The following is a 27,657-nucleotide window of genomic DNA, read 5'->3' as shown; positions in this document are numbered from 1 at the left end:
TATTTCTTTTTCATCATCATAAAAATAAACAGGGAACAAAAACAGAATCTTATCGCTAGGCTGTTGTCATCTTCATATTATTTTTGTGGGTTGTTAGGCTTTTTATTTATTAAAAAGCAAATGATTCCATCAATAGGCCGGCACAGCTAAAAAACAAACAACAGAAGTAAAGAAAATATGGGCATTGATCCAATCGAAATTGGAAAGGATCTTCTATCTCGCTTTTGGTGTCTGTTTATCTAGTGATTCAGTTCTTTTGGATCGCACATCTGTGATCCCTTTTTGTATAACTGAAAGGCATTATCCTTTTTTTCTTTGCATACAATGTAGTGTGAGGTTCTTACTCCGCCCCTGGCTGATGTGTCTTTTTTTATTTGAAAATGTATGTGTTGAATCCTTCACCTGTGATGACGTTGTATATAATCACCATTCGAAGAAATAGCGCTATATATTACAGTATTAATTTTAAACCCTACTGAATTTAATTTTTCAGTATTATATATTACACACCTATTCTACACAAGATCCTATTACCTCTGAACTGTGTGAGTGTCTTATTATCCTGTGAACTTGGTTGTCAAGATTGCATTGATTTTTGTGTTTAATCTATTGGGTCTATAAATATAATGTTATTGCACTGCATTACTAGTTTTGATATCGATAAAATTATTCTTCATATTTTGCACAAGTTTCTTCATTTATGCATTTAAGTTGTCAGTCTTGTAAAGTTGTATCTATAAAATTATTCTTGATATTTTGCTCAACTTTCTTTCATTTATGAATTAAAGTTGTCATACTTGTAAAGTTGGTACTTTGCACATATCTTCTTTATTTATTGGGTAAATTACCCTTTTACACATATTCCCCTAATATATTTACTTTTATTCCCATATACATCAAAAAATTTCCAAATTCCCTCTTTTTCCTTTCTCTCTCTATACCTCACTGATACATCCGTCTCTTCCTTCATCCTTGCCCTAATTTGCTCTAGTTAATTTGTTATTCTTCAACTGTTAATCAATTTCAAGGTTCCAAATAAGGTATATTTCAATCTTCCCTTATATGGAATTTTACTTCATCCTCATTCAATCTGATTTCTCCTAAAATTTGTATATTTTGATTTCTTCTGAAAATCTTTGAAAAATCTTCTAAATTTTTATCATTTGCTTTCTTCTATAAATCTTTCTATTTTTGTTTCTCATACCTTCAATGATACATATGGAATCCGTTCATGGTCTCAAACAGTCCAATAAAAATCAACGAATTCTTGTTTCTCCTGGTTCTGATTCGTCTTGGGAAGGTTACGACGAAGGTTAGATCCAAACATCGTAACGATCCAGCAGTGATGAATAAGCTACGTGAGAAATTGAAGTCGAAAGCTACAGTTAAACATGCACCCAAAAAAATAGACAACAAGATTGAAGGGGTTACAACATGCCCTAATCTCCCAAAGGTATGTGTTCAATTAAGTTTTTGTTTTAGAATGAAAATTTTGTGAAGGTTTTAATGATTCTGATACATATCATTTATGTATCAGATACATAATGTCTTTTTAAAAGGAATTTTTTTTTGAGATTTTCTATTTCTGATACATCATGTTTAAGTGTCAGTTTCTGTTGTTTTAATTTTTAATGATTCTGATACATATACATTTATGTATCAGATACATAATGTCTTTTTAAAAGGAATTTTTTTAGGAGATTTTCTATTTCTGATACATCATGTTTAAGTGTCAGTTTCTGTTGTTTTAATTTTTAATGATTCTGATACATATACATTTATGTATCAGATACATAATGTCTTTTTCAAATATAATTTTTTGGAGATTTACTATTTCTGATACATCATGTTTAAGTGTCATTTTATGTTGTTTCAAGTTTTAATGAAGCTGATACATATCATTTATGTATCAGATACATAATGTCTTTTTCAAATGCAATTATTTGAGATTTACTATTTCTGATACATTATGTTTAAGTCTCAGTTTCTGTTATTTCAAGTTTAATGATTCTGATACATCTACATTTATGTATCAGATACATAATGTCTGTTTCAAATGCAATTTTTTGAGAATTACTATTTCTGATACATCATCTTTAAGTCTCAGTATTTGTTATTTCAAGTTTTAATGATTCTGATACATATATATTTATGTATCAGATACATAATATTTTTTCAAATGCAATTTTTTGGAGATTTACCATTTCTGATACATCATGTGTAAGTGTCATTTTTTGATGTTTCAAGTTTTAATGATTCTGATACTTCTACATTTATGTATCAGAATATAATATATAATTGTTTCTGATACATCTTCTGTATGTATCAGAATCTCATCTCATGGATCAGATATTTTAATGCATATGATACATCGTATTTATGTATAAAGTTCAAGTTGTATTTAACCATTTTCATGCCAATGCAGGGAATGAAATACGTCATCAAGAAGATCCCGTCCCACCCATTGAGATTCGGAACGGCATATAGGGCTAATTTTCTTGATGATTTTGAATCATCAATAGGTGAAGAAGGTATAAAGTTATTTAGGATGGAATTTCTATTCCAAATACTGGACTACATGCCGAATTCTTTCGTTCAAGATATGCCACACTATTGTGGAATTTTGGTTGTCGAAAGGCCAAGGATGGTTATGTTAGCGATACCGAAGATCCTAAAAAATCTAAGAGAGATTTCATATCTTCTAGTCAAGGAGAACCGATGGACGTCGAGTAGTTTTTTTTTTGAATTTTGTATTAAAAGAATGTACAATTACCAGACTTTTAAGTTTTTCTCATGTATGAAACTCTAATATAAGATGAAAGTTTATATATCATATTATCAAGCATCAAACTTGACTGCTTCTTGATTCTGATACATACTATTAATGTATCATATTCTAATGTATAAAACTTGACTGCTTCTGATACATATTATTAATGTATCATATTCTAATGTATAAAACTTGACTGCTTCTGATACATACTGTTAATGTATCATATTCTAATTTATCAAACTTGATTGTTTCTGATACATACTGTTAATGTATCAGATTCTAATTTATCAAACTTGAATTCTTCTGATATTGTATATGTATCAGCATCTCATGTATCAAGATTTAGTGATTCTGATACATCTTATTTATGTATCAGAATCTCATTTATCAGCTTTAATGAATCTGATTCATCTTGATTATATATCAGATTATCATGTATCAATATTTAATGTTTCTGATACATCTTGTCTATGTATCAACACCTCACGTATCAACCTTTAATGTGTCTGATACATCTTATTTATGTATTAAAATTCTCATGTATCAAAATATAATGATTCTGATACATCATGTTTATGTATCAGATTCTGATACATCTCATGATTCTGATTGAATTTTTTTTCGCACTGATGCTCTGTTTTTAGAATTTTCCTTGATCTTCAGAACTATTTTGTTCTTAAAAGGATTCTTTACCTTATTTAGCACTTTAATTGATTGAAACAATCAATCATAACTTAAATTACGTTACTATCCATAAATAACTCACAAGCATTAATTATTTTACACCCAAAAACTGATGTATCAGGAAGGTGAGTAATGTATCAGAAATTTGAAAAAAAAAGGGAAATCGGGTAATTTAAGAAAAATGAGGGATACATTGTAATTGAGCTTTTTCACTATGGGATTTAGGTAAAGTTTACTTATTTATTTGCTATATAAAACTTGCAAGTTGTTCTTATTCATGTCATTATATATCAAAACTGGACCAAAATCACAAAAAAAACTGCATCAAAATAGAAAACAAAACTAGTCAAAAACATCCACCAAAAACTGTATTAAAACAACAAAAACTGCACTTAGATAGCAACAAAACTTCACCAAATAATTGAGGGGTTTGAATAATACAGAAAAATTAAGTACAAGGAGGTAATAGGACCCTCTCACAATTTAGGGGCGTAAATAATATGAAAAAGAAGAAGTTTAGGGAGATAATATAAGCGTCAAATAGTTTAGTTGTGTAACTGACCATTTTGACATAGTTCAAGGAGTTCGTATGCCTTCTCAGGGGCGTATGCACATGGAGGGGAGTGGGTTCACATGCACCCATTCGCTCCTCCTTAACCCATGTATACCATTGCTATTTTTCTAATTGAGTTCTTAAATTTGTATAGGTGAATCCATGAACAAGTGAGTACTTTAGTGTATTGGTAAGTATGTACAAAGTTGCTTTTAATAATGGTGCTCCCATGTTGCTGAAATCCTGGATACGCCTCTGTGCCTTATCCTTTTTTTTTTTCCTTTTTCTTTTTAGATTTATATGATTGAAGAAAATTATATTGATTAGAAGGCTAAAGAAGAAGAAAGTAGAAAGAACTTGCTATTATTACTTAAATTAGACGTACTAAAGATGAGAAAGCATAATTTATGCAAATGAATCTTTCTATCTTTTCCTTTCAGTTTGTGAAATTAGAGATGTTATAAGAGAGAAATTTTTACACTTGAACAATGAATCATTATATCCACATGGAGGAATCAAATGCTACTTTAATATTTCAGAATCTCTCTCGAATTCAGTCATTTCATTTTCCTTCAAACTAACCCATGCTTCTATTCCATCACCATCTTTTGTGTCATTTAGGATAATTACTTCAAAAGGTTTGCTTACACTGCTCGCCCAAAATGGAGTCTGCTTCATACCAGGGGAATCTGCACCAACTAGTGCTCGGATAAATGTCTATCGTGTCTCCTAGACCAAGTTTGTTTATAACTTGTGTGCCACAGGTAGCAAAAAAAGAAGTAATATCTTCAATGCATGCCTTACCAATGCTTGCAGATGTGTCCCTTGTTGTACTTGCTACCACGTTAACTTTAACTCCTTTCTCAATTGGTTTGCCTCAAGATCAGAAGCAACAACCGTCACGTATAAATTCCCTAGAGCATGCTCTAAAGAAGGCAAATTTGATTTTCCCCTCAAATTAATCGGAAGTAATAAAGGCGAGCCCCTTGAATGTCCATGTTTAGCAGATGAATTGCCCACAAGAACCTTCCATATGAACGACAGAAGGACCACCAGTCGAGTAGGTCTAGTGAATATTGTTGCACTCAAAAATTGATTCTGTCTTTGAGATTTGCTATTGCCAAAGCATCAAACACAAACCTCTTGGTGACAATCTTAGGGCCTACCTATGTTTGAAGGCGGTGAAACTTGAGGTCCTGATAGCACTCTAGGGGGAAAGAGCAACGATAATTGACCGAAACCTGGGAGACATAAATCTTTTGTTGTCCCTGTTTGGCTAATGTGTGCCCATTCCTTGATAAATGATCCTAATGTGAAACCATCGGCTAGGATGTGTGAAATATTTATCCCAATGATTAGTCCTCCACAATTGAATACGTTCACTTGGTCTCTTAAGTAGTAAACTTGATGGTAAATCAGTTGGAAGAAAGTCGTTCAAACGCTCAATCTTTTGAGTCCTTGATGGAGAAACTCAGCAAAGATCCGCATTGACTTTGGATTCAACCTACTCAACACCTTGGTCATTACAGTGAATGGAGAGGTCATCTTCACTAAATCTTCCAGCTAGAGGGTAAAACTTGATTAACGTCTCGGCCAATGATTTTTGCAACTTGTCACATCTTTGATCAGTAATTGTTCCTTCACTTCTTGGCAAGTAGTGGAACAATATTGGTACAAATATATGAGGAGCACTCTGATTAAACAATGAAAGTTTGAGTCTCTGGAGATGATTTGGGGTAGGAGTTGAGGGCTTTACCATTTTCCTTAACTGGATTTGAATATCTAAATCGGCCATTAGGATTGTGTTGAGAATTAAGAAATATTTGGAATTGAAAAGGAGAAGATGTCAAGTTGTTTCTCTTTTTGTTGATTTCAAGTTGTTCGTTAGCTAGTTAAGGGCTGAAAGTTTCTTTTATAGAGGGCTTAACGCACGTTTTAATTAAAACATTGGTCAATGAGGTACAAGATGGCAACGCACGGATTCGTTTATTTGGAACCAATAATGCACTTTCAATGGTCAGTCCATGCGTTACTGGCGGCATTTTGCCAACTTGGTAAACATTTTAAAAAGAATAATCTAGTTTGGCTTGATATGAAATTTAAAAACACAAAAAAAGATTTTTTATTTTGTGGTCCTAAATAAAAGTTATATCAAATGTATCAAAATATCCTTTAATCTTGTGGCTTTAAACATGCCACGTGAAAAGTTGAAATTAAAGTTTTACCAAAAAATAAAATAGGTAATTTTTTTTAAAACAAATTAAAAAGGAAATGAGGTTATTCTTTTTGAATCGGAGAAAGTACTTTATTGCTCTCAATTTCCCATTGATATCCATATCCATATACATGTCTTGATGCCTTTTTAATTAGACTTAGAAAATTTAATTATTATTTTTCCATATATTTCACAGAGGGATAAAAGAGGGTCAACGGAGAAATGATTTGAACTTGTGATCGTAACATTTTGATCTTTGACTAATTCCGGCAAAAATACAAACAAAAATTTAATAATATTTACAAAATTTGTAACAAGTGTTATTTATTATGCAATATCATGGCCTTGATTTCTCCGCTCAAAGGATTGTAAAAAACCATCAAAAGCAACTTGCAATTGCTTATTTATCGTTAATCAATCAAAGCAAGTTGCACTTGTTTGGGTTTATTTGAACATGATTTAAAGTTGAAATTTTATTTAGAGATATACTTTGAATTTTTCAAATTGCTTTTTTCCTCTATAAATATGCAAATTCTAAGCTCCGCATTAATAAATCCAAATATACCCATGTTTTTGTTGTAAATAAATATTTGTGATTTACATATTATTACAAACTTTCAAATACACATTTATAAAGATTTATTAGTCCAATAAAATAACAATGATAGTAACTGGCTATTCCTTAATAAAAAAGAACAAAAGGTATAAAAATTATTATTTAATATAATTCTCTCACATGATACAATGGGTCTTTTTTTTTTTTTTTACAAAATATAAAATGAAGTCTTTATTTGAAAAATATGAACTTATGGATCAAATTTACGTTTAAAAATATTAAAATCACAATTTAGACTCCTACTATATAGAGAAATTGAAATTTACATTTCATAAACAACTACTGATTTCACATCAAAACTTCAAATATGAGACCAAATCCTGTGATTTGAAATTGAAGTTAAGTTTTATTCACATTTCATTAAAAAATGCATATTTCAAATTTGAGCGGAAATCCTATGGTCAAAGGCTTAGTTAGTTCTCGTTAATTTCTTCGCAATAAACATTTATATTCAAGTCCTTGGTGGAACAAGTCAGCTAGCTTTCCATCCACTTTCATTTCCAAGCAATCAACACTTCAATCTTTAACAAGTGTTCCGGTTAGTGGATGAAACAAAGACTGCTTTACACATCGAATTAATCGTTTCGCTGAGCCCAACAGCTCCCATCTGAATTAAATCTCGACTTTATCTGCCATATTTTTCATCATCACAGTATTTACATAAAGAGCTCATGTGTAGATGCTTCAATCAATCACGGAGATCATTGACACTGTTTTTCCTAATCTTGCCTCTCATCTTCAGTATCATGCAAAAGAACACCTCGGACTCTGGCCCTGCAAACCGAGCAACTAGTCATTGAAGTAACACATTTAAGATCAATGCAAGAATAAATTGATTTAGCATTTACCTACGATGTGCTGGTACCACACGGTTAGACACCTTTGTAGAGGAAAGTTGGGCTGCTTGCTTAACTGCAATAGGGTAAAGGATGAATGATTTAACAGATTAAAATGCAGTAATATCTACAAGTAGACAATTAGGAGCAGCGACAGTGATTGTTAAGGGTAAAATTAAAAGCCATTTATAAAGGTCGGTAGAGATCACATAAAGCATCTGAATTGTTCTCCTACAGAAGTACAGAATAATAGAGAAGAAAAACAATAGGACAATATCAGAAAGTCAGGGACTGGCAGAGAAAAGGTATAGCCTGCAAATATGTCCAAGGAGGAAAATTATCAAAAAGAGCCTTTGATATAGAAATTGTTGGAAATTTATTGATTGCACTATCAAGTTTCTTTTGACCTTTCTCCTCATTAATAAACCAGCAAAGGCTTTGATCATTTGGTATGTAATACAGGGACATCACTAATGTAAACTGGTTCAAACGATAGTTAAAGAATCAAAATTCAATCATGTTCAAGTCCCAGTTTCAACTTTCCACTACAAAATGGACATATTTTTTTACAATACCTGGAGACTCTAGTGAGCTACTGCCGGTTGCAGTATCTGAGGCTGTGTTTTCAGTAATCTTTTGCATTTTCTGCCTTTTTGAGTACAGAAGTGCATTGAGTTGCTTCTGGGCAGTTTCATTCTTTTCCTGCTAAGTAAACAAAGCAACTATAAAAAAACATAATGGCTACATCATACTAGAAGAGACAGGAATTAATTCACATTGTATCCACTTGCAATAACTGACTAATTGTACTCCTTACAGTCAAGTAACACTTCTTTATATCCCAAGCTCAGGTTGTGGATGTTACTTATCTGAGAGAGTCATAATATAACTTGCATTTCCTACTATTGAATGCTTTACCACGCACAACAAATTAGAACACAAAGAAAGGTTACATAGGAAGCAGTTTTTAAATTACAAACCAACTCCCACACTTCTCGTTACTAACATCACACCAACCAACTACTTTTTCGCAAGTTCCAGAGCTTGACTGGTTATGACCTGGTAAGTACAGTGTTGGTAAGGAAACTTGTGTCTTTGTGCTTTTGATGTGAGGATGTTACGGCCTATAAAGTATAGCAAGAGGGATTGAGCAGTAAGGTAACTTTTTTTTCGTAAGTGCAGTTAAGACAACATAAAGAAATCTAATGGAGTTACCATCCTTCATCTATTGAATGGTGAACACTGATTTTTATTTTAAAATAGGATAAACATGTTCAGTCAAATAGCAAGGGACAAAAAGAAAATGATAATTGTATAATACAGACCAAAAACCTTGAGTTCCCAATTAATAAATGAAATTGCATGAGACGGAACAAATGGAAATAAAAACGAGTCTTCATTCATTTGTAAACCAACTAGCACAGCTAAAGTCAAAATTCACAAAAGTTAATGGCTGATTGCAAGAAGAATACCTTTTCTTCTGATAAAACATTTGTCAACTCACAGCATCGTTGTTGCTCTGCAGAGAAAAACATAAGTAAATGAAATGCACTCTTGAAAGGATAATCTATCGTTAGCCACATGAGGTCATCAAGAGTCGAAAAGGAACAACATGAGGTCATCAAGAGTCGAAAAGAAACTTGTAGACTTATTAAAGGAGATTTGTTCACAAGATAAGGCAGAATAAGGAAAAGGACAAGATAGGGCAGAATAAGGAAAAAGTTAAGTGTAGAAGTGATAGCAAATGAATAAGTTGAGAAAACAGTGCAAACTGCACAATTTTAGTAAATTCTTCTATGAAGGTTCTAAAATATTGAATAAATGCAGAGTTGTGCAATATGTTTACTATTTTTTTTTTCTATGGGAAGTTAAGCAATATGTTAGACCTATGCTGGAGGTGCACAAGGGGACTTGGAAAGTTATATCCTTGCTAGAGTGGTGATTCTGAAAAGTAAAGACTGTCAACCCGAATATACAAGTGGGAATGCTACCATTTTATAAACAAATACATTTCACACTTCTCGCAAAGTTGCAATTGATGACACCACCTGATCGACCTTTTGTTTTCCATCTAAGATCACAGTTTCAAAAAGTGAAAAGTGCAAAAACATGATAAAACTCTTGGGGTTCTAAGCGAGTAGCGAAAAGCAACCACGCGCTTCTTCAAACTACGGTGCACAATTTACAGAAATTGCAAGAACTACCTAACATACGAGAGTATAGTAAGTAACAGCAACCTTACAATTAATCTCACTAATTTCGATAGCCAATGAACGATCATGATAAAATTAATACAAACTCAAATGAAATATCATTAGAATGCTAATTCAACCACCTCATGCAAAGACATCTTCAAAATTGATTTTCAAAAATAAAAATGATTTTCAATTTTCAAATAATTAGCCATAAGGATCCATTTGAAAATCATTTCATATATAACTGTGTTAGTACCAACACTGGTAATTAGCTTTAATTGCAGAGATCCTTTTTTTCATTCTCCAAATAATCAGTCTATAAATCAGGAAGTGGAGGATAAAAATATGACATACTTGACTTATTAAATAAAATGAAATAGAGAACAAACAGAAAATATAGAAAAGGAATCATCAAGAACAAGAGAGAGTAGAAGAGACGAGCAAAGGAGAAGCTCAAAGGCACAATTAGCAGCAGAAGACAATTTGCCTAAAAAAGAATGAATCATCTTGATGAAGAAAAAAGAGACAATGTAAGAAAAGCAGAAAATAGTACAAGAGCGGCTGCAAAATGGAGATAATGAAATGCAGTCCTCTTTTCTCTTATTATCATCATTTTAAGTCAAACTCAAAGATGAGGTGGCTTCTCTCTTGGCGCCTTATTATTCGAAGCATACACTCTTTGAAATTGCTTTGCCTCTCCCACGAAAAGAAAGGACCTCCACATCACATTGCTACATTGCTTTAAGCAACAGAGCGACCGTTTTAATAACACTGGCTAAAATACATACTAGGTTTCACACTGATGTAATAGAAAGGCCTAGTGACATTGCTTATTACTTGACTTCCCCTATGTAGAAACTGAGGTGGTCCCTGTTAGAGAAGTGGGAAGATACTTGAAAGACTGAAGAAGGAAAAGCAAAGAGAGGTAGACATGCCACTTTTTTTTTTTGAAGAACTTAAAGAAGAAACAGCACTAGGGCCTGACTGTCTAATATTGAAATGGCACCACCGATGACAGCAAAAATAGCTGGAAATACTTTCCACAATCTTTGTCCAATTAATTACAGGTATTCATTAATCAAATTAAGAACATAAGCCATTACTCACGGATGAGGGTACCGACCAGCTTTAAGCAAATTATGTACATTTGTAAAAGTTTTGTAGAGCTCCAAAGAAAGATTTGCCATTGCATCAGTTGCTGCAGTATCCACAAGTTTACTAAGTGATATAGCGATTCTTGGCATCCCCTTAGCTTTCTGGGCAACCAATTTTGCATGTGCAGCACCTGAAAGAAAGGAACAAATCAATACATTGAAACCCCAGATATTCAAAAGTTCCAACTAAGAAACTCACCCAAATTCTAAAGGAGAAACAACAGAAACATAAGATGAAAGCTAATTATTATCATTGCGCGTGAAGAGGGTTGATAAGAAGTTTGCCTAAGCCAACAATATATCTGTATAGTTTTTAGGACAACTAACTTCATATATTGGTTTTAGACCTGGCATCATAAAATTTAGCCTCCCTTTGGAAGTTAATTGATTTCACTAACACTAAAAAATATGAAAACACTCCAGTGAGGACATTGGTAAATTTTGTGGTTCTAGGAATATTCGCAGGATTGAATCCAGACACTTTGGGACCTATTAGATTACGGATAAAATAGGAGAATTCTAAAATATCCTCAAAATTTTAATTGAAGCATAAGACAGCCAAAACTGGAGGCTATTTTCAAAATTTCTCAACTCAAGTCATAATAAAAACTTTACAAATTGTCATACATCCAAATAAGCCAGAAAACTTTAGCTCCACTTGTAGGGAGTCTGAAGAAGTACATGACTATAATTAATATAAGGGTTAGAAAAGCTTGTGGTCAAGATGGTATCCCTAGAGAGGTTTGGAAGGGCCCTTAAAAGAAATTAGAGTAGTATAGCTTACCAAGTTATTCAATGTTAAATCAAGGAATAGAAAGATGTCAAACAAGTGAAGAAAATATACCTTTGTTCTAATACATAAGAACAAAGAAGGACACAGCTATGTAAGCAGTCGTAGCATCAAATTTATGAGTCATGATAAATTTTTGGGAAAAACTGATAGAGCATATACTTGGGACGTTTACAAGGATTATGGACAACTGATTCAGATTTTTGTCCGATAGATCTTCGACAGAAGCAATATTTTTGGCAAATAAGTTGGATGAAAATTTATAAAGAGAGGAAGATGTCTCTTCACCTGATATTCAGTGACTCAAGAACACATGATAGAGTGACGAGAAAAAATCTCAAGAAGGTGTCAGAGAAGAAAGAAATTTATATCAAATATATGCATTTCATAAGGGACACATACAAATGAACTATCACAAGTGTGAGAATAATGTAGGAGTTTCTAATAACCATATGTTTATACTAGAGACGTGACTTAAACCCGTACTTGTTTACTATTGATTCCAGCTTCATAACGTCTGCAAAATGAAACATCAATTAATTGGAGATATGCTTTCTCATTTATCAAAAACTTAGGTGATATGCTTCCTGTGAAAAAGAGGAAAGAGAAAAGGAAAATTGGCTTATATATACCACTGAGCAAATTTGAAGAAAAAAATCAAAGATCACCTCCAACTTTTGACTGTCCATCCATAACAAGCTTCACATCTTCAGACTTTATGGCAGCAATAAGGTAATCTACAAAGTCAGACCAAGAGCCTCCTATACCAGTTCTGTCCCTCTGTATAGAAAGATACTAAACTGGTGACCATGATTTGAAATATAAGAATCATACTTTGCTTAGATCCTCTAGAAAAGAAACAAAAAAAAAAAGAAAAAGATCTCAAAAGAACAATGATTACAAAAAAAGCCACCCAAAAGGTTGGCTAAACAAAGACAAGTTATGCAACAATTAATTAGTCACACTAAGCTTGTGTAATGTATGTCATATTCTCTTTTTTGCCAATCGAATTTCATTCCAGTTATCTAAAGAAAATGTAAAACGTGTCCTGTTCATAAATTCAGTAACTAGTAATATCTGCTTCAAACAGTTTCAAAGAAAATAATCGACAAGTCCCAATTCATATTGTAGGCATTTATGGAATTATCAAATATCATTCAGTTCAATATGAAGTTAGGAGAAAGATCCCATCTCTTCCCCTCCCACTTCTTTTTCTTCTAAATTAGTTTATTGAACGAAATTATGATTGCATTCAATTTTAGTGTATATATATATATATGAAATGGTCTAGGTTTCAATACATTTTTTTTTGGTGATATTAACTTAATTCCCTAATACGTGTTGATTATTTGGTTGGATTAAGCAATGGTTTAAGTCTTATTGCTGGATTTGAGCTTAATTCCTTGTTTTTTTTAAGTAATTTAATTTGTGTTTAAATCCTCCAATTGGTCTTTCCTATCTATCCTTTCATTTCCATCCCCCCTATCATTTATTTTAGTTGTTTAAGTCTTGTGGTAAATCTATCCTCATTAGAAACTCTTGAATTGAAATGACATAAGCAATAAGTACACAAGTTTTACAGGAAAAGGTGAGAAAATTCAGACTCCAAAATAAGAAGGAAAGTAAGTTGAATTGAATAGGAGTAAGAAGGGCAAACCATATCTTCAAGCTCCTGTGCTGACTTCAAAGCGTGCCATGTATTTGAATAAAAGTCAGTGGCGCAGACATGGAGAGAAGAGGGATCACTTGGCAATCCGTATACATGAAAGAGGAAAGGCTTCAAAGGGGTTTTATGAGGTGCTGACCACTCTGCATTTATTCCCCCAAAAATTGGTTCTATATCATCAAACCCCATTTCTCTATGCAAAAAACACAATACAAAGGATCGATTTTGTGAAATTAGACTAGGTTTATCACTGATACAGAAAGCAGATTTTGGCTTCAAAAAGAGAAGAGAAAGCAAAAAAAATGTGAGCAAAAGTCTATACAGTTGTAGTATGTATACTGTACAATTTCGTTGCTTGACCCGCCATACACGGACTGGGCATTTGCTCTTTTCATCCAATTTTTTTGTCTCGTTAATTTTTGTGCTCAAAATATATAAATTTGTTATTACTATAAAATAAACTAACTTAGTAAATTAATAAGAAAGGGAGAATAATAGAAAAAAAAAACCAGAGAGAATTTTTTTGTATCTGTGCAGCAAATTCAGGTACAAAAAAAGTGAGACAGTGAAGAAAATATAGCAAGTCACAACAAAGCAGTGCAAAGTCTACTAGAAGGGAGCAAAAACAATAATAAAATAGTGGGATAATCGAAACACAATAAGCAATATACTAGGATAGATTATTAAAAACAATAATAAACAATGATAGATAACTATTAAAACCAAGAACTACAATAATAAAACTAGTACAATGACAAATATCAACCACTCTAAGTAAGACCAACACTACACTACCTACTAACCTTCTACCCTAATATGTATTCTCCACACCCTCCTATCTAAAGTAATGTTTTTAATAACTTGAAGTTGCATCATTTCCTGTATTATCACTTCTCTCCGATACTTTTGGCCTATTATTACGTGAGAATAGATATTTTTGACCCATTAAGTAACAATAGAAACTTTTTTTTATCAAACTTTTGACGATATAAAGGCATTTATTTAGACCAAAATATTAACTGAAGGCATTTTTATTCTATTGCGCATAATTTAAAGATAATTTTGACTAGTTTTCATAAATAATAATTAAATATTTTATTGCTCTGCATGAATTTAAACCCTTAACAAGCACCTAAAAGCTCACAAAAATTATTCAAATTGTAGAAGCGATAAAGCGACGGCGCTTCATTTGAAGATCCGTGTCAACATGTTATATGGAATCACAATTTGAAATCAGATTGATTTAAAGTTGAAATTTTATTTGAACATACTATTTGAATTTATTAAGTTGTATATTTTCTAATAAATATGAAAACTTCATAAGTTTCGTAAACTATCAAAATTTCTCAATTTTTTGTACAATCTTATTAAATAAGCATAACATAGTTCATAAATAAGATATCAGAATATCATAAGGTATTGCATTGATAAATTGAATATCTCCTTATTACTATATAAATAAATGTTTGCGATTACAAATTTTTAAATAAATCTCTTCATGTTGAGCATGAATTCTTTCTTGTAAAATTTAAAATGATGGGTCTTTTGTTTACAAAATATAAACTTATAGGTCAACTTTTACCTTTTTCAAATCATGATTTGAAAATTTTAGAATATAAAATCATAATTTTAAATCACATAGTCAAATACTTATTTGAAATTGCATATCCAAACGTAGGCTTAGTCTCTTTATAATCAAAGAAATTGAATGTTTTCCATAATATATATTAACATTGTTCGGAATTGTCTCTAAAACTGAAGAATATATATGGCCTCTTTTTTTTTAATGATATTTGAGGCACAAAAAAATAAATAAATATGTACTTGTACTACTACTATTTTTTGCCTCATTTGGGTTCTTCCACTTTTTCAATTAAAGGTTCAATCATTTTGTCCAAGTCCTTCAAGTCTTGCTCCAAATCTTCAACCTGTTAGCCCATTATACTGCTATATTAGAGAGACTAAACCAGAAAACAATTAATAAAAAATTAAGACAATGATTTTTACGACACATGATATCCTTAAAATAATTTGGTTTGCAAACCTTGTGAATGAAATTAGAAGTAAGTTGAGCATCTTTAGCAACCACATCAGATGCATTTTCAATTGCTATAGCTGCTTCTTTGAGTAGGCTATTTTCTGGGAGCTTAACGGCAACCCCTGCCATTACATTTTCCGTTTTACTCGCCACCAACGCTACTACCTCCACAGCTTCTTCCACCTCTTCCGCCACCTTCTCTACCTCTCCTGAATAATCATCATTTCAGTCTGTTCATGTTGTTTTAGACGTTTTGGATTCTGAGTTTTGAAACAGATCTATTCTATTTATACTTGTTTTATATGTTCTCTTAGATATAGAGTGTTGGAATTGATTTCAAGACTATTCAATATGCATTTATATCAGTAAAATGTGTACCTTCAATTTTTCGAAAGCTGTCCCAATTTTCCTTCCATAATGGGAGGAATATTGATAGTATGGAACCCAAAAGCCATTTTGCCCTGTAATAGTACACTAGATCAAATTCATATGATCAATGACAATAATTGAAGGGGAAAAAATGATAATAATTAGTTGCATACCAAGCAAAAAAAGTGGGCTTAGAAGGAGGTGGCTCTACTGGAGGAACCTTGCTTGCTTCATTCTTTCCCCTAAACAAATACAAATGCAATCAAGAACAAAGATTCCATTTTTTTTATACAGTAATGCTTTCTGCTTATCTAAACAAAAAATGAGTAGAGAAGAATTAATTACTGATCCTTCTTATTCACTATTCGATACTCTCCTGAACAGGTAAACCGTAATCCTGGATTTGCTGAGCCACGATAACCCATCCTAGTAGTTGGAACAATGCCATGAAGGCCCTGTAACTGAGAGGATTTAGCATCAAAGCGAACTCTATAGTACTGGTGAAGCAATGTAACAAGACTCCGGATTTTGTACGAGGATGAAGAATTTGCAGCCATGATTAACCAACAAAATAGAAGCGCGATTTTTGTAAGAGGAAAGAGTAGAAATCAGATAGGTAATTTGGAACGAATTAAATGCTGTAATTTGTACAGTTAAGAAGTTAGAGCTTAACATGTGAGGAAGAAGATCCTAACACGCCAAGAAATGAAAGAATTGCTTATTTTACGTGACTTTAAGCTAAAAGTAACTTTAAAAATTGCCTGACAAGTAACCTGTTCCTTGCAAGCTAAAACCATTATGAAACTCTTTATTTTGTTATATATTGTACCTACCACCTTGCATAATTCAATAAAAATGTGATGAAGCTACGCGTACATTCTTATGCAAAAATTCAAATGTTTTGATCCTAATATGAATAAACAGAAAATGAAAACAAATTGTTATCTTTATATGGATTAGACTTTGGCTCAGAAGTCAACTCTGATGAAAATATCAACATAGACAGTTGATCATCATTTCATATAGTAGTTAACTCTGTTTTATTTTCGACCCTTAACATTATAGTATTAGACATAATAAAACATCATTACTACTTGTTAAAGCCTCACATCACATGACTCTGGCGATTGAGAAAGACATGTATGAACATGAACCATCATACATACATTACTACTTTTACAGCTTCCTTGTGCTAAATCATCTGAAAACAGTTAAATTGAGGGAGTTAACGACAAATTCTAGCAAGAAGTTGACTTTAATTTGTCATTTTCTCCTTGCCTTTCGTAAGATTAAAACTAAACAGGACAAGTAACTTTGTATTACAATAATCAGCAACATAAAACAATTTATTGAAACTACATACAGTGATGGTGAAGCATGTACACACTAGAATGAAAGATAGTACAATATTTCATTTTAAAATACACCAGATGACGCTTAACTTGGAAAAATGAATGTCCAATTTGTCATGAGCCAGCTTATAGATTGGGCGAAAAAAGGAGGGAAAATAATGGCAGCTTCTGTAAATCAGTCTTAATCAGCCGTCCAATATACTAGACTTCACAAAAGTCCAATGAGAAGAAACACATAATGACATAATAAGTTAAAAAAGGGAGAAAAACAAAAAAAGGATGGAAAGAAAAAACAAAAGGTCTTCATCGTCTGTTATAATTTCGTTATGAACTAGGCTGTAAGATGCTCTATTTCCTCTTGCACACAGAATTTGAAACAAGGCAGAACCCAGCGGCTATATGTACGTTTCTCATCTGTCGTTAAACAATTAGCTGCAGTCATGTCCTTCCATATTAATCGAAAGCTGATGTTTGAATCTCTTGATAATTCCACCAGCAAAACTTGTAGCAGCTATTATTGCAACCCAGAGGTGTATCATTCTAGAATTTGTCCACTGTCATGTTTTTATATTTGCCAGGGTATATGTCTTCTTCCAGAAATTGAACTACCACCACAACCACCACTAAATTTCACACCCAAATTTCCTCTTTCGCAGTCTCCAAATAAACACACTCTTTCCATCTTCTTGATCCTTCTAATTTCAGTCTTATTTTGTGCCTATGTCATTCACAAATTCCGCAACTCAAGAACTTCTTCACAACCCGAGCAACAAGTAGTAGTAGAACAAGGAGAGTTTAGTAATATTCAAACAGTGGGTCTTCAGCAATCAGTCATCAACACCATCAAAATCTGCAAGTATAAAAGAGGTGAAGGGCTAATTGAAGGAACAGAGTGCTCTGTTTGCTTGAGTGAGTTTCAAGAAGATGAAACTCTTAGGATTTTGCCAAAGTGTAACCATGCTTTTCACATACCTTGCATTGACACTTGGCTCAAATCACACACCAATTGTCCCATGTGCCGTTCTGACATTGTCATCACAATTCCCGCGACTGCAGCTTTCATGGAGCGAAACGTGTGACTCATCTAAGAGCTTAAATTGTTGAAAAACACATTTTTATTTACTTTATTACTCTGTGACTTTCGAACAGTACATTTTTGTTTACTTATAACATTAACATGCCTCTTAGCTTATATTCAGACTTATCTTATCCATGCGCTAAATACTTTTTTTAATAATAGATAGCGATGAGCTTCATAACATAAATGAAAACAGGTTATTAGACATAGTAGGAAAATGTGTGACCATCTTATCTAAAAACTAGGTTATTAGACAAAAAGGCCGTTTGGATTGACTTATAAGCTGTTTTCAGTTTTTTTTTGAGTGTTTGACTGTCAACTTAAAGTTATTTTGTGTTTAAAATAAGCCTCAATAAATAGTTGGGTTTATTTAGATGAATTTATTTTAAGCAGTTTATAAGTTGAAAACAGTTTATAAGTCAAAAAAAAAAAGTTGGAGCCCGTTTGCCCTTTTTAGCTTTTGGACGTGTTTGCCTAATGCTAACTTTAAGCCATAAAGTTTTTAAAGTCAGTCAAAAATAAAAAGTTAGGATTCCTAACTTTTTTTTTCTAAGTGCTTAAAGTCATTTTCTTTGACCATAGAAATTACTTTTATATCCCTTATATTTTAACTAAATTTCCAAACTACCCTTTTTATTCTTTTAACCCTAAAATTCACCTCATTTATTTGAAGCTTTGGTATGAAGTTCTATTTAATTTATTTTTTTGTCTGAAGTTGTTGTCTAAATTTATGAAATTGATATAGAATTAGCCAAAGTCCATAAACCCATATTCTTGCAACGTTTTAATTTAAAACAAATCATGGGCAAGCTCATTTGGACAATCATGTGCCAATTTTCTCTAATTTGTGATATCATGTAATCTGCATTAAATATTTGAACCTTTTAAAATTTAAACTCCATCTATTGTTATAGGAGTTTGAACATTTCGTCTTCAACTTTTATTTTTCAATAATCGGAAACCATATTATTTAAATTTTGAATTATTAATCCCTAAGGGTGAGTGCCGAGGGTAAGGGAAGTAGTTAATAGATCAGCAAGAAATTAACTTATTTATAAAAATGTTCAGTTAATAATCGAATAATACCACATTTTCCCCTTAAGTAACATGTATTTATAAAAAATTAACTTAAATAAACATTTTATAGTGGAAGTGATTTTACATTATAAATTACTTTTGATTTAAATCAACTTTAGAGTTTAAAAATCTTTTAAATCAACTTATTATGGTGTTAACAGCTTTAAGGTTTTTTCAGTCATTTTGACAGAAAATAAGTGTTTAACAACACTTATTTGCCAAACACATCAACTACTTATTTTCAGCATAAACACTTTTATCCAAACACTCAACTGCTTATTTATAAAAATATCTTTTAGCACTTCAAAGTTCTAAAAGCACTTCATACATAGAAATTACTTTTTTTAAGCCCATCCAAACGGGCTCTTGGCCTGCACCTACCTTTTTTTTAACTTATAAGTAGTTTTCAACTTATAAGCTGTTAAAAATAAATCAATCCAAACAGCCTAAAAGTACACTTCATTTTCTTAGTTATCTCTGTATTGCAGAATTTAGCGCTGAGACTTGAAGAGGAAACTTGTTCAGAAAATGCCACGGAATTAAGGATTGACATTCGAAATGAAGACGAGTCAAGAGATCTAAGTACTTTGGGTGTAAGTGTAAGTTCAAAGGAAGATGTGGTGAATGTGTTAAGAAGTCCCACATTGGTATAGGGATGGGCAATTGGTCTCTTTATATGGACTTGGATAGACCTCCCCTCATTAACTAGCTTTTGAGATTGAATTAGGCCCAGGTGTCATATCTTTATAGAATGCTCCTGAAGTCTGAAGAAGAGTTAAATAAGCTTCATGATGGGAGATATGCTTAAACAGCAGAAGCAAAAAGCCATTAACTTTGCATGTAAGATAGACAACATACATATCACATTTTATTCAAACATAAATCGAGGAATACATTTTGAAGCGTGTGATAATCTCATGAACATCTTTGATCCGCAGTCTTCTGTTGTGTGATCCCAGTAACAACCGGACTTAAGACTCGTGTAAGAAAGTAAGCTTCTCAGAGAAGTGACGTTTGTTCTAGTGAAGCTTGTACACAGTGGAATGAAAGATAGTACAATATTTCATTGAAAATACATCTAAGGTGACGCTAGAACTTGGCAAAGCCTAGAGCTTTAAACTATCTTTGCAGATTAGTTAATTTCTTGGAACAATGAATGTCCAACTTGCCATGAGCCAGCTTAGATTGTGCGCAACAAGGAGGAAAAATAATGGTAGGTTCTGTAAATCTGTCTTAATCAGCCGTCTGATATACGGAATTCACAAAAGTCCAATAAGAAGAAACACAGAAATGAAAAAACAGGAGAAAAAGAAAAAACAAAAGGCATTCATTGTCATGTTATAATTTCGTTAGGAACTAGAATGCAAGATGCTCTATATTCTCTTGCACACAAAATTTGGAACAAGTCACAAGCCAGCAGCTATATGTATGTTTCTTCTCATCTCTTGTTAAGCAATTAGCTGCAGCCATGTCGTTTCATGTTGATCGAAAGCTAATATTTGAATCTCTTGATAATTCCACCAGCAAAACATGTGGCAGCTATTATTGCAACCCAGAGGTGTATCATTCTAGAATTTGTCCACTGTCATGTTTTTATATTTGCCAGGGTATATGTCTTCTTCCAGAAATTGAACTACCACCACTACCACAAAATTTCACAACCAAAGCTCCTCTTTCACAGTCTCCACATAAAAATACTACTTCCATCTTCATGATAATTCTTTTTACAGGCTTAGGCATTGCTGTCTACATATTTTGTTCATTCGTCATTCACAAATTCCGCAACTCAAGAACTTCTTCACAACCGGAGCAGCAAGTAGTAGTAGTAGAAGAAGAAGCGCTAAGTGATATACGAACAGTGGGTCTTCACCCATCAGTCATCAGCTCCATCACAATCCACAAGTATAAAAGAGGTGAAGGGCTAATTGAAGCAACAGAGTGCTCGGTTTGCTTGAGTGAGTTTCAAGAAGATGAAACTCTTAGAATTTTGCCCATGTGCAACCATGCTTTTCACATACCTTGCATTGACACTTGGCTCAGATCACACACCAATTGTCCCATGTGTCGTGCCGGCATTGTCATCATGATACCCACTACTACAGCTTTCAGTTGAGTTAAACCTATGACCATCTCATCTAAAAATTAGAATTGTTGAAAAACACACTTTTATTTACTTTATTACTCTATGAGAGTATTAGAAAGAATACTTTTAGTTACTTGGACTTAATTTTTTTTTTATGAGCTAAATAGTTGTTTCCTTTTTATAATGGACAACAATGAGATTCAAACTCAGGATCTTTGCCTGCTATTATAACATACTAGTAACATGTGATAATTTTATCTAAAAAGACAAAGTACACTTTCATTTTCTTAGTTATCTCTAATATGGCAGAATTTAGCCAGAGACTTGAAGAGGAAACTCGTTCAGGAATTTTCAGAAAATGCCATGGAATTAAGGATTGACATTCAAAATGAAGGTGAGTCAAGGGATGTAAGTACTTTGGGTATCAGTGTAAGTTTAAAGGGAGATGTCGCAAATGCTCCTGAAGACGAGTTAAATAAGGTTGATGATAGAAAATATGCATAAACAGCGGAAGCAAAAATCCAGTGTGTTTTCATGTATGATCGACAACATACATGTCACATTTTATTCAAACATAAATTGAGGAATACCTCTGATATATAATCTCATGAACATCTTTGATCCACAATCTTCTGTTGTGTGGACAAGTCAGCTTCTCAGAAAAATGAAGTTACAAATTTCTCTTTTTCTTTTCTTGGGATTATATATCCAATCACTTTATTTAATTTTAAAAAAAAAAAAACATTTTCCCCCAATGAATTAGGGCAATCTATCCTTGCAAATTAACTTAATTAGCAAGCACATCAAAATTAAACAACTCATTGATGAATAATTTCCAAGCCCCTTTCTGATGACCTACTCTCACCTACTTCCTCAAGTATGTACAAACTTAGAAACAAGTAAATCCTACACATTCAAAGATGTACATAAGAATGTAATCAATTCGTTGGGAAATATTAACAAGGGGCAATACCTCCATTCATTTTTCACCATAGATTGGTTTTCTCGTCACTTTTTTGAATTTAACAGAAAAAACCCTAATTTTGCCCAAAAAAGTAAATACATGAATTCACTTGATCCAACTCTCAAATTCATTAACAATAGTGAAATGGGCATATGTTTACTTTTACTTTACATTATTTTAAATTTTTTTTTTTATTTTTATTTATCACTTTTAATATAGTATTAAGAAAAAGTCGTGTTTTTCATGTTTTACGCCTATTATTATTTACGTAATTTTCAAATCATTTTTTAAAATTTAATACACTAAATATTAATTAATATGGACATAATAGTAAAATATTCATTTTACTCATTATTTTAAAGTGTGTTAATTTAAAGTGGAGAAATAAAAATAGAGAATGAAAAAAATAAAATAATACACACTAACACTTATGTCCTTGATCATTATTAGGAGCATCGTCTGACCACGAAAAATCACTCTTCAATTTATTTCAAAATTAGTTTTTGGTTATAAAATTTCCAAATTGAACTTAGAATTGGATTGCAAATTTTTACTTCCTTGGTTCTTATTTACTCGTTAAAAATTTCTTAATTTGATTTTTATTTTTACTTATTAATTTTGACAAATCAAAAAAGAATAATTTTTTTTATTATACCCTCAATTTATTAACATTAAATTAATGTTTTTGAAAAATATAGTGAGTAAATATGATTAAAACTATATTCACTAATAAGGGTAAAATAGTAAACTCATTATACCAATCATTATTTTCTAATAGGTGTGTCAAGTCAAAATTTAACAAGTAAAAAACAACGGGGGAATAATATATATTTTTAACATTATTATTAAAGTGAGTAAATGTCAATTATTTTAATAAAATAAAATAATTTTACAATGAATAAAATTTAACACCACCATATAATGGGAAAATTTCAGAAAATTAACTCCATACATTATGCCGTAAAGTTGACTATTTCATTTTCCAGAGGTCTTAAATAGAGCAATAAATGTCCAATTTGCCATAAACCTGTTTCGGTTTGGTGGGACAAGCTGGAAAAAAATGGCAGCTTATGTAAATCAGTCCTTCATTATCAGCCGCCTAGTATTACTAACCTTCCTAAAAGTCAAATAATAACAAACACAGCAAACAAATGTCGTTCATCACGATGCTGCAAGAAAATTCCTAAGATGCTCTGTTTTCTTCACATAAGCAATAAGCAGCAGCCATGGCCTTCCATGATCGAAAGATGATCTTTGAATCTCTTGATAATTCTTCTGGTAAAACTTGTAGCAGTTATTATTGCAACTCAAAAGAGAATCCTTCTGGAATTTGTCCAATTTCATGTCTATATATTTGCTACCCAATTTGTACTTTTCCCCTGTTTTCTGAAATTCAACCACCGTTGCCACCAAACTTTTTCACCCCCAAAGTTCCTCTTCCTCAATCTCCACATAAACCCATTATTTCTATATTCTTGATTATTCTATTTTCTGTGTTGGCCACTTCTTTCTTCCTTTTTTGTTGCTTCGTCGTTTACAGAATCTGGAAGGCAAGAATTTTGTCGCGACCGCAGCAGCGAGTTGAAGAAGAAGAAGAAGAGGAGTTTAGTGATATTTTTGATGAAGATATTCATGGACCTATGGTGGATCATCCTATATGGTATATTAGAACAGTGGGTCTTCAGCCATCAATCATCAGCGCCATCACCATTTGCAAATATAAAGCAGGGGAAGGAATAATTGACGGAACAGAGTGCTCTGTTTGCTTGAGTGAGTTTCAAGAAGATGAAACTCTTAGGATTTTGCCCAAGTGTAACCATGCTTTTCACATACCTTGTATTGACACTTGGCTTAGATCACACACCAATTGTCCTATGTGCCGTGCCGGTATTGTCATCGCCCCAGCCGCTACCCAATCGTCACCAGAGCAGGTATTTTTGAAGCATGTGACCATTTTATTTAAAAGTTTCAAAGATAATACAATTCTATTTAATTATATGTTCAATTTGGTATTGTAAGTGAATGTAATATTGAGGTGTAGTCAGTTGGGGAGTGCTTATACCTTCACCTTCACCCTAGTGATGATGTTCGAATCCCATTGTATCCCCTCGTCCCTCTCCCCTCCCCTCCCCTCCCCCCCCCCCCCCAAAAAAAAAAAAAACATGTAAACATTCATTTTAATAATAGTTGTGGTGAGACTCGAATCAAGATTGTTGTTCGCTATGAAATCATGTTTAAGTGTGCGATTATCATATCTGAATGTTTAAACTGTTAGAAAGAGTACACTTTTATTTACTAATTATGTCTGTATTGCAGAATTCAGGGCCGAGACATGAAGAAGCTCACGTCGGAATTTCAGAGAATGTCCCGGAATTAACCCTTGACATCGAAAATGAAGGTGAGTCATTGGAACTATGTACAATGGATATCAGTGGAAACTCCAAGGAAGATGTGGGGAATGGTACTAATGAAGGAATGTTAAGTGAATTGTGTGCATCAAGAAGATCAGCATCATTGGAATCTTTATCTACAGCTTCAATATTAACTTGTGCTTCAGGATCACAGAGCACTTTTGATGGTAATGAGATCTCAGCAAGAATGAAAAATCTTTGTGTGGACAGAGTAATGCAAGAACAGAGAATGATAAGAAGAAGCCAGAGTGCTGTTCTTCTTCGGTGAAGCGGCCAGAAGCCACAAGCAGTCGCGGTCGAAGCTTGGGTCTGGCCGATAGCAGTAAGCTTGACTACAGCTAAGCGCTTGCCAACTTAATTTCATCTCTTTCTTTTTGCCTTTTCTTAGATAATCTTCAAAGTGATGAGACATGAAAATTCCAAATGTCTCAAGAACTCTTATAAAGATAAGAGTTTTCCCTTTCCCTTCCCCCACTCTCCTCCCTTTGAAAATCAAAGTTAATACTTCAAAAAAAAAAAGTGAAAAGAAACAGAATTGTATCTATTGCTTTACAATGTATGAGATACTGAATACTAGTTGTAATAAGTGTAGTAGTATAAAAAATTTGATGAGGCTGATGAGAAATGGAGATCAGCCAGAGGAAAAAAAATTGCTCTTATATTTGTCAATGCCAAAGGCTTCTGGCAAATTTTCTGTTTGTACAAAGTATAATTGCGTCCTTTCTTCTTACTATTTTTTTTTTTGCTTTTTTCCCCCTGGCTTACAAGTTTTGTGTTCTCTTATTTCGAATGAATGCCAAATTATTCGCATGAAGCTAACGTTTGACCATAATTCTTAAATATTTTTGGCAAATCAATTTTGGTTGAAATTACAGTGGAACCCTAAAATTGGCATACAAATTGGGTTATTTGATTATTAAAAGGTCTATCCATGTGGTTATTTTCAAGAATTTTCATAGGGTGTTGGTCTTTAACTTTTGGCTTGTTTAACAAAAGTAATGCAAATATAGATATTCAATGGTTAAAAGAAACAGTAAGGTTTGAAAGGTACTTTATAGTTGAAGATTGAAGTGATGGAAGTCGGAAGGAATAGCATTATTAGTAACCTCCTACAACACTCTTCTTGTGAAATAAGAGACTAGAAAAAGAATTTTCCTTCTAGTTGAGATAACTTGTGGTGCTCTTCCTCCCCCTTCTTCATTTTCTTCATATAGGCTGTAGAAAATTGAAAATTGATTTCTTATTTGGGGTTGGTTTAGATTTATTTGGTTGCATAAACTTGAAAATATTATCGACCTTGATTATTGAACAAGACAAAGTAGGTTTATTGATTTTTGAAGGTGTAGACTGAATTTAGCCATTAAAAATCATATGGATTGACATTAGAATGTTAAATATCAAATGTGAAGTTGATTTGGACTATTTTAAAGTAAAAATGTGTAGATAAAATTTTTCCATAATAAATTATAGCGATCCGACATGATTTTGTAGCTCAGTTAACTTATGACGATCTGCTAAGATTTGTGACAACACAGTTTTTCCATTAATTTAAAATTGTGTCTAATCTATTAGGCTTTATCACAAAATAAGTTTTGTCCATCAATTAAAAATCGTGATAACTCGTCATGATTTTATTACCTAATAATTGGTGAGAACGAGCCAATAATTTATTAATTTGGCCCTGTCAATATTAAGTTGGTATTAACGAAAACAAATTACTCAAAAAAGTCAATAAATCTTTTAATGATCTCTTATTGATTTCTACAATTTTCAATTGCTTTTGTAGAAAATTTGAATGAGTTTTCCAACATGATTTATTTTATTTTATTGTTTCTTTTGTTCTCTCGGACAAAAACACAGTGCATGAACGGAAATAAATTTCCCAACTGATTCCCTAATTACAGAGAAGAAAAGAACAAAAGAAGACTTGCAACTTGATTCGAACCCGGAGATACGAAATCAGAACTTCAACTATGGGTTCCGTCAATTTCAATAATTTTGGTTCAAATTTTATGTTTTTTTTGAATATGTATAAATTATTAGTAATTAAGAACTACCCAGTAACTTAGAATAACTAGAAATTCAAATTCATAAACTTTATAGGGTAAACATTAGGCATGACACATAAGTTAATCATGAAGCAACATGTGTTAAGAAGAATAAGTCAATTGTGACTCAACTGGAATTAAAAGCCAAATATTTTCTTCGAAGCATGATCAATGAGAACAATCATGTTCACGAAAGTTTCAAAGCTAAAATAGTCAAGGTCGGTTTCATATTAACAAAGTCCGCCTGACTTCGGAAGTATGGGATCGGCCATCAGTCTGTGAACGATCAAGATAAGATCCAAAGTTCAATCGTTATGAAAAAATCTGAGATCACAGTCGTTATGTAACGTGAATTTAATGGACTTTATGATGACAAAATTTATGAATTATGCTCCTTGGGTTAGCTATAAATAGAATCTTACTTTTTTGTTGTAGATCATTGAGTTATTGCTCATTCACTAGTAGTATCTTGCTATATATATATTGTGTTCTTAAGATTTGTTATTCATTTTTCTAATTAATAGCAATAAGATCAACCCGACAGTGCAATAATGTATCCAAACTTGAACGGATTATATTTTTATTGGTTAACTTTGCAACCTCTACTATTATTAGTAAAAAAAAATATTTAAAATATTTGACAATGTGCTATCAATAAATTGTTTTACTGAAAAGAATAATTACTCGGTAATACTGTCTAACGAATCTCATGCACTCTCATTTTACTTCATTATATTAATTCAAATTCATATAGA

The 27,657-nt window shown here is 32.4% G+C and overlaps 5 protein-coding genes and 1 pseudogene across 6 annotated transcripts; 3 read left to right on the top strand and 3 right to left on the bottom strand.

Moving 5' to 3' along the window:
- Nucleotides 1–4,515: 4,515 nt before the first annotated feature.
- LOC129884571 (acetyl-CoA-benzylalcohol acetyltransferase-like) lies at nt 4,516–5,881 on the bottom strand (annotated as a pseudogene).
- Nucleotides 5,882–7,318: 1,437 nt separating this feature from the next.
- On the bottom strand, nt 7,319–13,865 carry LOC129885737 (uncharacterized). 2 transcript variants are annotated; one of them, XM_055960139.1, is made up of 7 exons: nt 13,474–13,865; nt 12,485–12,596; nt 10,996–11,157; nt 9,150–9,196; nt 8,253–8,382; nt 7,690–7,753; nt 7,319–7,615 (listed from the first exon to the last, which is right to left on the bottom strand). In XM_055960139.1, the coding sequence occupies exons 1-7, from the start codon at nt 13,669–13,671 to the stop codon at nt 7,561–7,563; spliced, it is 768 nt and encodes a 255-aa protein (XP_055816114.1). In that variant the 5' UTR covers nt 13,672–13,865; the 3' UTR covers nt 7,319–7,560. The 2 variants fall into 2 exon arrangements, with proteins under 2 accessions (XP_055816114.1, XP_055816115.1); XM_055960140.1 differs by having other exon boundaries at nt 8,253–8,379; nt 13,474–13,862.
- Nucleotides 13,866–15,165: 1,300 nt separating this feature from the next.
- On the bottom strand, nt 15,166–16,583 carry LOC129884570 (uncharacterized). Its single transcript, XM_055958859.1, has 5 exons — nt 16,235–16,583; nt 16,063–16,131; nt 15,899–15,981; nt 15,527–15,729; nt 15,166–15,410 (listed from the first exon to the last, which is right to left on the bottom strand). Exons 1-5 carry the CDS (start codon nt 16,444–16,446, stop codon nt 15,330–15,332), a joined length of 648 nt encoding a protein of 215 aa, XP_055814834.1. The 5' UTR covers nt 16,447–16,583; the 3' UTR covers nt 15,166–15,329.
- A 678-nt stretch (nt 16,584–17,261) lies between these two features.
- On the top strand, nt 17,262–18,387 carry LOC129884569 (RING-H2 finger protein ATL54-like). Its single transcript, XM_055958858.1, has one exon. The coding sequence runs from the start codon at nt 17,682–17,684 to the stop codon at nt 18,318–18,320; it is 639 nt and encodes a 212-aa protein (XP_055814833.1). The 5' UTR covers nt 17,262–17,681; the 3' UTR covers nt 18,321–18,387.
- A 2,381-nt stretch (nt 18,388–20,768) lies between these two features.
- LOC129884568 (RING-H2 finger protein ATL54-like) lies at nt 20,769–21,761 on the top strand. Its single transcript, XM_055958856.1, has one exon. It carries the CDS (start codon nt 20,865–20,867, stop codon nt 21,507–21,509), a length of 645 nt encoding a protein of 214 aa, XP_055814831.1. The 5' UTR covers nt 20,769–20,864; the 3' UTR covers nt 21,510–21,761.
- A 1,643-nt stretch (nt 21,762–23,404) lies between these two features.
- On the top strand, nt 23,405–25,780 carry LOC129884567 (RING-H2 finger protein ATL54-like). The gene is made up of 2 exons (XM_055958855.1): nt 23,405–24,374; nt 24,760–25,780. The coding sequence occupies exons 1-2, from the start codon at nt 23,670–23,672 to the stop codon at nt 25,120–25,122; spliced, it is 1,068 nt and encodes a 355-aa protein (XP_055814830.1). The 5' UTR covers nt 23,405–23,669; the 3' UTR covers nt 25,123–25,780.
- Nucleotides 25,781–27,657: the final 1,877 nt, after the last annotated feature.

The sequence above is a fragment of the Solanum dulcamara genome, chromosome 4, assembly GCF_947179165.1.
Source record: "Solanum dulcamara chromosome 4, daSolDulc1.2, whole genome shotgun sequence".
In the NCBI taxonomy this organism is placed as follows: domain Eukaryota; kingdom Viridiplantae; phylum Streptophyta; class Magnoliopsida; order Solanales; family Solanaceae; genus Solanum; species Solanum dulcamara.
The sequence above is the reverse complement of the archived record's forward strand: the minus strand, read 5'-3'. Positions and strand labels throughout refer to the sequence as shown.